This window comes from Xenia sp. Carnegie-2017, unplaced genomic scaffold (assembly GCF_021976095.1).
Source record: "Xenia sp. Carnegie-2017 unplaced genomic scaffold, XeniaSp_v1 HiC_scaffold_20, whole genome shotgun sequence".
Lineage (NCBI taxonomy): Eukaryota > Metazoa > Cnidaria > Anthozoa > Malacalcyonacea > Xeniidae > Xenia > Xenia sp. Carnegie-2017.
Window position 1 is genome coordinate 4422230 of NW_025813483.1, and position 11055 is coordinate 4433284.

At 34.7% G+C, this 11055-nt stretch overlaps 1 protein-coding gene across 1 annotated transcript; it reads right to left on the reverse strand.

Annotated features, from left to right (window-relative positions):
• Positions 1–5413: 5413 nt before the first annotated feature.
• Positions 5414–10678, reverse strand: LOC124442623 (lambda-crystallin-like). The gene is made up of 7 exons (XM_046993114.1): positions 10513–10678; positions 9738–9765; positions 9444–9656; positions 8498–8662; positions 7246–7440; positions 6478–6586; positions 5414–5822 (listed from the first exon to the last, which is right to left on the reverse strand). Exons 1-7 carry the CDS (start codon positions 10551–10553, stop codon positions 5605–5607), a joined length of 969 nt encoding a protein of 322 aa, XP_046849070.1. The 5' UTR covers positions 10554–10678; the 3' UTR covers positions 5414–5604.
• Positions 10679–11055: the final 377 nt, after the last annotated feature.

Consider the following 11055-nt stretch of genomic DNA (forward strand, 5'->3'; position numbering starts at 1 on the left):
TTATACGACATTCGAAAAAGCTTCCTCATAAATGTCTGTCACAAACAATCCTAAATAAAGCTTTATATATTGTGTTTTGATTAATTACTGACATATTTAACTCAAAGCAAGACGAAAATAAATTGCCAAAAACAAATTATTTGTTTGCGAGATAATCAAAACAACATTTCCTTGATATACAGCAGTGTGTGCATCAAAGAGATGCAACCATCTTATAATTGTCCGTTGCTATTTTTTGCCAATATTGATTTAGAAACGTCCAGTTAAAAGATCAAAAGAAATTTACTGAATGCCAAAACTTCCATAAACGAATTTAATCGTTATAGAATGTCCTTCGTATCTCAGGGAAATTTTTATTAAAAAAATATTTGCTGTAAAATCATAACACATGCAAGCAACTGTGAAGTGAACGTCTCCTTAAACATTTGTCAGCATCTAAACACGGTGGTCCATTCTCAGTGAAAGGTAAAATATTAAAAACTCAAAGTGTCTCTTCATAAAAGAAATATTTATTCGCTAAAAGCTAGTTTTATTAGTGAAAAGAAAGTAGGTAGTATTTTTTTGTTAAATTCTTGAATATCTAACGATTTGATGCATTATTCAGCAACATATGCACTGCAACATTCATTTATATTGTCGTAAATAAAGTGTTGATTTCTTTGTATTTTTAACTTATAATAAAGTAGAATGGTTTATGAATACTTTTGCAATATTGTTGCGTGTTTACCGCCGGTAAACAGACTTGCTATCTATTTATATATCTGTTATGTTAGTAAAGAAAATTGAATTAGATGAAATTATAAAACAATTTTCTTACAATCACTATGGAAACAGAACGTGACTGGTCGTTGACGAGTTGACATAAATCGTTTTAATAAAAAAGACACGTTAAAATATACCGTTGAAGATCTATAAACTATAAACAAATACAGTTCACATGCACCAAACACCAAAAAAATGATTTATGGTCTCTTAACAAAACTTTCCTACATTCTATTTCGCATAAAATATGCAAAGTAGAACTCTCGCTTAAAAACAGATAGCTGAGTTAACCATAAACAAAACTTATCCTGGTTGCATAACCCTGACATTGTAATAACCAAACTCATTAAAAATAATTACACATTCATTAAAAAGTTCAAACCATAAATGTAAATACTGACAGACGAAAATGACAGTTTCAATTTGAGGATGGGAAACAACGAAGACGATTAGCAACATTAAAAGGGAAAGTTATGCCATGCTGTCTGTCTTTTAGCGTGGGAAGTGGCTGAGTGAGAAAGGAGACAAATGGAATTTAGAGCATAGTATAATTAGCAACGCACGCTACATAATGCTTCGAGCAAAATGCAATTTATAATACTTATAAGAAATTTATGGCAATTAGAATCTTTTTCTCCCAAATATGGTACATCAAACATTCCATCTATAAGGGATATAACAGCAAAAACTCTTTTAAAATTTGTTAGCCTGCGATGAAACGAGCTGCAATAAAAGCCAATGCATTAATTTTCTTCCCTCTATAGCTTTAAAACTAACCTTGCATTAACGACGCATTTTATGCAAATTAGCCGGACTATACATATACGTGATGTCGTATGTTCACCATAATTTATCGTTCATATTTATATGATTGATTCATTCAAAGCTATACTAAAACCTTGACTGAACACACTTCTATTCTGTCGACCAACATCCAAGCAAAAAGAAACTTACCAAATGCATATCAACTCCTTTATCAAAGAATCTTTCCATCCAAAATTTTCTTGAGGAAACGAAGCCAAACGATTCAAGGCAAACGCAATCGAAAACTGTGAGCTTCGATGTCCTCCCGCGCTCCTTTTATGCTCACTTGGGAGAACAGAAATGTTTTTAAGAGGACTTTTGATGTTTCCGCGTACAGCGGTCTTTGAAGGCACCGAAGACATTCCATTTGTGATTACAGCGTCTACATAGAATGTCCTAGTCTCTCAGAGTATGGAAATCTGTCAAATGAAACTTGCAAAAAGAAAAAGAACGAGCAATTTTACGCCAGTTATATCCATTTCGGTTCTTGCAAAAAAAATACCATCTACCAGGCGCTTTGACGGTGGCCTGTGTTGCTCGGGCACTTTAAGTCTTGAAGAAAAAAAAAGTACTTTTATTAGTTATTAAGCAGACCACACATTTAGGAGGAAACCAAGAGTTCTTTCATCGGTCATTATGCAGTTATAGTTGTATTTCATAAATGTCTTTGTTAGCCGGCATTATAACATAAAAATATCATCAAACAAAAGAGCAATGATTGACCTAAAAATTGTGTATGATTTTGAAGCACTTCTCAAGTAATGACTACACAACAAAGGTGAAGGGTAAAAACTTTTTTCCTGCTTAAATCGACACAAAATGTTTTTCTAACCGCTCGAAAAGCGCGAAAGCTCGCCGCTCAACTAACACCTCCTCAATCGAAAACACATTCACTAAAGTAATTTTCAATGAAAATTTCTTGAAAACCTTTTGTGAAATTTCTAAAATTGACACAAATTTCTAAAATCAAAGACAACATGCGATATTTTAAAAGTTGAATGATTTTCGTCAGTGTTTGTATTCTCGCATTAAAAACTTTGAAATCTTTAAGTAAACAAATCAAAACCGACAATTTGCTTGAAAATGTGTAAAATATCAACCGATGAATACGATTTACAGTATTCGAGGTCCCAATTCATGGTTTTCTGGTTTCTTTCTAATTTAAAATTCATTCAGTTCCCTCGCTAAAACAAATGAATACCAGACGCCGTTCCAACATCCGGTCTTGTCTTGACGCACGATATGCTAATTTCAAACGTCCATACGTCAGGAATCTACGGTGCAGACTTGAGGTTAAGTGGATAATCCAATAAAGTCAATAGAAACTAATCCTAATCCCACTTTAGCATCAGTACATAAAAAGCGGCAGATATGTGCGTACGACGGAAGTCATGTTTTTGTAGACAGATCATTTTGAGATTTCTTCACTTCGGGATGATTGTAATATCTCAAAACAGCAAACGGACGGTATTTTAGCTCAAGGGCATATCGCTTTGAAAAGGTCGTATTGATGCGCTCTTTATGCAAATTAGATAATTTCAAAGTCAATTTTCTTTAATGATGGCATAATTAGCGGGTAAATACGATTTGACCACAGACTACCAGGGCAACAATCATCTCATTAAGATCAATCGATTAAATTTTCAATTTCAGTCATGGTACAAAAACAACAAACAAAAATTAAATCGTTCTATGGGCAGGTTGACTAACAGGATAAAATCTTCTATCCAGCTAAGTGCAGATGATCCACGAAATATTGTTGGTTTAGTGATTCATGCATGTATACAGTCATTCGATTTTAAAAGAAGCGAGTGTTGCTATGATCTTTAAGACTCTTGTATTCACCGCTTAAACAAAACTAATAAAAAAATTCTACACGATGCGAAGAATAGAAATTGCAAGATCGATAAGTAGATGGGAGGGGGGATTGGGGAGAGAGACTGTATTCACATACGTAAGAATGGTATAATCCGTAGTAAACCATGGATTTGAAAGACATGAACAGAACATGTGCATATACGAATATTGTCCCCCCCAGCAAACTATTGATCTTTCTATGCAAAGATAACTGAAATATCTCTTTCTACATCACCTGAAGAATGAAACCAGCCTGAGACGTCAAAATATTTTCGAGAAATTCATTTGTAGTTCTGGGCTCGGTTACACGAAGCCTGGACAGCGTTGTCCATTGGATAGCAAAAATCTTCAAACTTGTAAGAAAGGTGCTTATATTTTTCTTCCGATAAAGAAATTTCGTATCCTTCGAAACAATATTTTATTTCGGTAACTGTTCAGTTCGAATCTTACTTTTTGCTTTTTAAAAGATTTTATTAAAATTTAAAAAAACTCGCTATCCAATGGATAACGCTATCCAGACTTTGTGCAACCGGCCCCGGCTGCAATAAAAAACCTTGTGACATCTCATGGCCGTAGATTTTACAAATTGAAGGAGATTTCTTCAAACGATTTATTCAACTCAGACATTGGCATCATTACTATAGCGCTGATGTGGAAGACTATAGACTACATCCGAAACAACTGTTTAAAATGCAGGCAGTCGAAAGTATCTACGTTGCCATACCAACGACACCTTACCGTCTCGACTTTACAAGATAAACATCGCGCGAACGGAAACGGTAATGATGATCTACAGTTGTAGAAAATGACAAAATACACAGCTAAACATATCAATCCAAACGTCAAAAAACATCCATAATAACGAAACGAAACATTGCTTCGAACATCAACACAATGATTTTGACAGAAACGTCGCAACATTGTGCGAGGAATTTTTTTCATCAGATGCATAAATAGTCGCTAAAAATTTCATCAAATGCATAAATAGTCGCTAAAAATTTCATCAAATGCATAAATAGTCGCTAAAAATTTCATCAAATGCATAAATAGTCGCTAAAAATTTCGTCAAATCCGTAAATAGTCGCTAAAAATTTCATCAGTTGTTTTGTTTATTTCATCAAGTGTTACTGAAAACATCTTTGACAAATGTAGAAAACGGTCTCTATTTCATATGCATCGTTATTTTATTGTCAAAATACTGAAAATAGCCGAATCAAACTTTTCAACGTAGTAGAATATGTTTTTTCGCCAAATCCTTCTAGTTGCAAATCTCCGAATTACTCATTACGATAAAAAATCGCTATGGACGCTGTAATTTACAAAAACTTGAAGTCAAAACTACTTTAACGATGACATAAAAGAACTTTCGTAGAGATGGCGGATAGCAGATAAGAGATATGGGATTGTGGTTCATCAAACTCAGTAAGGTAACTACTTAACAGAAGTGCGCTACCGCAGCTGTTAATAATAATAAAGGATATTATAAAATAAAAACAATAAAACGCGTGCAGTGATTGGTCTAGAACCGTGTTTGCGTTGGCCTGTGAAAAAAAAACTAAGCTCAACCAATCAAATCAATCAAAACAATCAATGAGTCAAAGAGAATTTGAAAATCGATTATGAATACATTTTAGAGGAAAAATTAAAATGTTTGCGTTGATCTTCTCTCGAGTTCTCCCAAAGCATAAGCCCGTGCAAACACAGTAAACATCTTTTATTTCTTAAGTAATAAATAGAAAGGATAATAAAGGATAGTAAAAAATAAAAGGATAACAAAGGATACTAGTCATCAAATGATCAAACTAAAGGTAGTGCGAGATGGTACTATCGACAATATCACAACAAATATTTGTCAGTAAATTGAAGCGCAGGCTCAGATTACGTAAAATGCGTGGTGATTCTGTTTGACCGTCAGCAGTGACGGACCAAAGGCAAATAATCATACCCTCGTTGTAATCATTACATATAAGCAAAAATTCATTAGCGCATGTCAACTTCGGCTTTCTTAATTTCGTCCACTAAAATACAACGTAAAATTTGCTGGATATGAAATATTCGAGGGAATGGCGTGGGGACTAAGTTCCAGCGTTCAACAGAATACCAGTATCTAACACATCGCTATTACTGAGTCACCGTTTTTCAATCATTTAAATCACCTCATTTATCAAGCATAACTTCCTTTCAGTCCTCCTGTTCTGCTTGATGGCAAGCTAAAGCTGCTAAGCGTCTATCCCGCCATGCCCTGCGCTCGTCAATATTTTCAACCGTGGCACTTGATCGACACATAGCATCGTGAACCACTTGAGCTGTACTTGATCCGTGAAGTTGACGAGATCCACCTTGTTCTTTGCAAATTCTTTCAATATTGCTGCTATATCTCTCACAGTAATCTAAAATACCTAAAGAATAATAATATTGGATTGTAATTTGAATATTTTTCTTTATTAAGATATTCATGTTCTCTGTTTCCTAAGATATTCATGTTCAATGTTTCCTAAGATATTCATGTTCTCTGTTTCCTAAGATATTCATGTTCTCTGTGTCCTAAGATATTCATGTTCTCTGTTTCCTAAGATATTCATGTTCTCTGTTTCCTAAGATATTCATGTTCTCTGTTTCTTAAGATATTCATGTTCAATGTTTCCTAAGATATTCATGTTCTCTGTTTCTTAAGATATTCATGTTCCCTGTTTCCTACGATATTAATGTTCTCTGATTCCTAAGATATTCATGTTCAATGTTTTCTAAGATATTCATGTTCTCTGTTTCCTAAGATATTCATGTTCTCTGTTTCCTAAGATATTCATGTTCTCTGTTTCCTAAGATATTCATGTTCTCACTTTCCTAAGATATTCACGTTCAATGTTTCCAAAGATAGTCATGTTCTCTGTTTCCTAAGGTATTCATGTTCTCTGTTTATTAAGATATTCATGTTCAATGTTTCCTAAGATATTCATGTTCTCTGTGTCCTAAGGTATTCATGTTCTCTGTTTCCTAAGATATTCATGTTCTCACTTTCCTAAGATATTCACGTTCAATATAAATGTCACAAACCTTTAGGGGCATTTAGATGCATGGTTTCAAATGGTCCCATAAACGAATATCTCAGACCCAGTCCCTTGCTCATCACTGTATCAACATCTTCCGGAGAACAAAGTCCATCCTTTCAAAGTAAATTGAAACATAACTGCATTGATTCAATTTCATTGTTAAAGAACCAAAGACATATTAAGTTATGATATTAAGTTATGAAATAAACTAGAACTGTGACTTCAAATATAATCATTGTCCACAGTTGATCTTGTAGTTCACTTTGTAGAACATTGAAGACAATGATTATCTTGTTACTATACCTTAGTATATCACAACAACGTGATGTTATTATCTATGATATAAAAATATGAAAGAAACTAGAACTGTGTTTGAAATGTCAAAACAATTTACAGCTTTGTTATGTTCACATTACTTTTCCGCTACGGGTTTAACACTGCTTTGCAAGGTGAAATATTCGCTACAAACTTCATATTTCATTCAATCAAAACGGGCCTCCATCACATCGAGTTTGACTGTATGATGATTTCTTGACACGCTGACAAGGCAACGAATACTTCAACTTACATATGTTATCCATATAGGACAACATGTAGAAAAATGTGAAGTTGATTAATGAAGTTCATCATTAAAAACATAAACTGTGGAAAATGTACTACATGGCATCTCTAAACTACCAAAGCTACGACTGTATTTCAAAATAACGGGGGGTGGGGAGGGGTTCGTCTACGTTTATCTTGAAGGGAATTTTGAAGAAGAGGGGGCATTTACCTCGACGAGTCTCCATCCCTCCATTATAATTGCATATTGTATTCTGTTGAGCAAAAATCCATCCACTTCCTTGTTTAAAGTCACTGGTGACTGACCAATATCTTTCATCAATGAACGAGTTCTTGAGACAACATCAGGATCCGTCCATGGAGCGGGGACAATCTCAACAAGTGGGACAAAGTGAGGTGGGTTTACCTAGGGTAAAGAACTTTGTTGAAATAGAATTCTGGCGATGCTATTTTACATACAGTAAATAATAAGAGAATTTCAGGTAATAAGGCAGGCACAGGCCCTGAAGGGGGACTAGGCCCTTAAAGGGGGGTGGGGTGTTGAGCCACACCTTTTCCTCAGTATAAAGTTTTTGCCAACATTTATACATTTTAGCCTAACTTGAGACCAACTATGACGCAGTAAATTTAAAAAATATAAGTCGTAGCTCGCCCCAGGTTCAATATTGTGGCGCCGTCCTTTCGGGGACTACAAATTATACGTAGTTGCTTATCGTGAGAGTAGTGTAGTGGACTGGTAGTGCATGAAAACGTTTTCGTACTACTTTGTCATTGCACTGAGAAATTGGTGTTAGTTGTTCAAAATGGTTAGTTCAACCGATCAACTAATTGCACGATTCTTACTTATCAACTAATTCCACTGTGACAACTTTCACGTAGAGCGGTTATTTAATCACCCTCAAAAAATATCAATAACATTTGCATTGCCAAGATGCACACAACAATTTACACTTACCTCACCTTTCAGGTGAGGTAAGTAATTCGATAATCATAGATTTGAACCTAAAATGCCTTCTTAGTATACATAGCCGATCATTCTTCAAAAAAGATCGCACTCCAGAAAAGATCACACTCAGAGGCACTCATCAGGGGGGGGGGGACGACTCCCCACAACTTTAGTGAAATATGTATAAAACGTCGAACCAGAAACTAATAGAAGAATAAAATCATTAGTTTGCTTATAAATTTTGCGCTTTTTCCATCAAATACAGATGCTACAAAAGTTGGCAACGAATTAAAACATGCATCCATTTCAGGCTGTGTGTCCCTGATCACGTGAAGAGTTCATGACTTACTTTGAGTTAAAACAACACAAAGTACAATGAAAAATCTGTATGATTTTTATGCCATTGTGATCAACCTGAACAGAAACATGACTAAGTACGTATCTCACCGGATGTGCAACGACGCATTGTTTACTAATTTTTCCGGATGTGCAACGAAACATTGTTTACGTATCTTACCGGATGTGCAACGACGCATTGTTTACGATGATTGAGATGTTCTGAAAAGCGTGATGGTACAATACAAGAAGATGAACTTGCGAGAATTGTCTGGTCATCTTTGATCACATTGTCGAGATTTTCAAAAACCTTCTTTTTGATATTTACATTCTCGGGCGCATTTTCCTGCAAAGTTGAAGTAATTTCATGAATAAAGTACGTCACATAACGAAGCAAAACGATTACGATTGGGGAGGGGTGAAAATCCAAACTATCTTTCAAATGAGAAAACGTTGCATTTAAGTTTTTCTAATAATTTTAGAAAATTATTGGGTGAAGGGTCTACAGAAATAACTTGAAAATTGCAACTAGAGATTCAAAACTGTAATTTTCGCCTTGTTGTCTTCAATGTTCTACCAACTAAACTACAAGATCAACTGTAGACTATGATGACATTTCAAAACACAGTTCTAGTTTCTTTCATATTTTAATATCATAGATAATAACATCACGTTATTGTGATGTACTCAGGTATAGTAACAAGATAATCATTGTATCCAAAGTTCTACTAACTGAACTTTAAGACCAACTGTAGACTATGATGATATTACAAAACACAGTTCTAGTTTCTTTCATATTTTAATATCATAGATAAAAATATCACATTGCTGTGATGTACTCAGGTATAGTAACAAGATAATCATTCAACAAACAACAAACATATAATCTATCTCTATCCTATCAAAAGAATCAGGGACAGATTCAGGATGAAGTTCTTAAGGGGGGAGGGGAAGGAGGGTGTCCTAGTTTTTATAAGATGTCAGTCAGTCAGTAGTTTGGATTTAATTTCAGTAAGTGATTTTAGGGTATTTGTATGGGATTCTAGCCAAGTCTAGAGTGGACCTGCACACTTCGCTACCTTCCCTAAATCCATCCGTGAAAAGAATCACTTCAATATCAAACCTACTTGAACATATATTGCTCCATCAACTGTCTTCGCTAGATCAAGACAGCCATGAACTAACTTAAATGCATCATCTGCAGACTTTATGAATGAATTCTTTAGCAGCCCTTTGCTTTCGAATTCCTTCAAGGATTCAAGAATTCCAGATAATCCACTATCCACTTGTTTCTCATCAATGTCGTAAAGATAGACTTCGTAGCCTGCACGACAAAACAACTGGAAGGATAAAAACAAAAGTCAAACTAACAATAAAAGTGATTTTTCAAAACCAAAATAATGTTGAACTATTTAACTTACCACAGACCAGGATTTTCCAATCATACCACTAAGGAATAAAAAAAACTTACATGAAGTACTGAAGTGCAGTTGAATGTCAATTTGTATTATAATTAAATTCAATTAACCAAGGGCCGGTTGCACGAAGCCTGGATAGCATTATCCACTGGATGGCAAATTTTTCTGAATGTTCATAAAATCTCCTATAGGAGAAAATTATACTATTTGAACTGTGCAATCACTGAAATAAAATATTATTTCAAAGATTAAAGAAAAATATAAACACATTTTTTACAAGTTTGAAAATTTTTGCTATCTAATGGATGACACTATCCAGGCTTTGAGCAACAGGCTCCAGGATGAGAAAATTATTCCATTGGTGACAAAACCCTGGATTTCCTGTTTCACAATTTACTATGTAATTTGGAGAACAAATCTCATATCTGAATCGACTATTGCTGCTAGTTGGTAGTTTTCTTTGCCTTAATTTCCTTATTTCCTCAACATTTGCATAATATTGCTCATGTGATGTTCTTAAATATATTTATGAAACAAGAAGCTAAAAGCAAGGTTGGCCATCAGTCTACTCGGTTTTCGAGTTTTCAACAAATATATTTGTAGTATCATATATGGTAATGTGTTCATTTAAAACCAGAAGCAATCAATCCACGACCTTGTTATAATTAATACGTATCTTTAGAAATCAATTGTTTTTCCATTAAGTGAACAATGAACAGCCAGATATGCCTGGCATAACGAAATAAGCGGTCTTCAGTCTACAGTTGAAGAAACTAACCTCCCTATAATCGCAACCTTCCCTCTGCGATTTTCAGCCATCTCGTTTGAAAGGACTTTACAACAAAATTTCACAAGGTTCGCCCGTGATTGCGTTCAGCGGTAATTCAAATTATTACAAAGCATAACATTGAATAAACTTAATTTTAGATCGATGCAAAGCACAATACCACCAACCTTCAAAATACTAACAAAGGAATGATAATATTCCTGTTTTAAGTTTAGTTCCTAGTTTACATTCAATGTATTTTTTATTATTGGTCAATGGCATGTTATACCACCTGCTACCCCCCCACCCACCCCCTGCCTGCCAAGCCAAAATACTGATTTTCATATACGTCAGGTATGATGGAAATCTTGCGGGAAAGTTGCTCTCACCGGTTTGGGTTTGTTGAAATGACAGGCTAGAAGATTCAAACTCAGCGATAAACATGATCAGTAAAAATTTCACACTTGTATTTCACACAATATAATGACGTAAGAACCAGATAACAAATACGGCTAACCTGACGTTTACTCCTCATTTGATTCCGAAGATGACTAC

What these genes read in the sequence shown, in the direction of transcription:
- LOC124442623 (XM_046993114.1), bottom strand. Translation starts at nt 10,553, where the DNA reads ATGGCTGAAAATCGCAGAGGGAAGGTTGCGATTATAGGGAG. An exon ending in AATGCGTCGTTGCACATCCG is followed by an intron (nt 7,441 to 8,497) that starts GTAAGATACGTA and finishes TCTTTACCCTAG; the next exon opens with GTAAACCCACCTCACTTTGT. An exon ending in GCATCTAAATGCCCCTAAAG is followed by an intron (nt 5,823 to 6,477) that starts GTTTGTGACATT and finishes ATTATTCTTTAG; the next exon opens with GTATTTTAGATTACTGTGAG.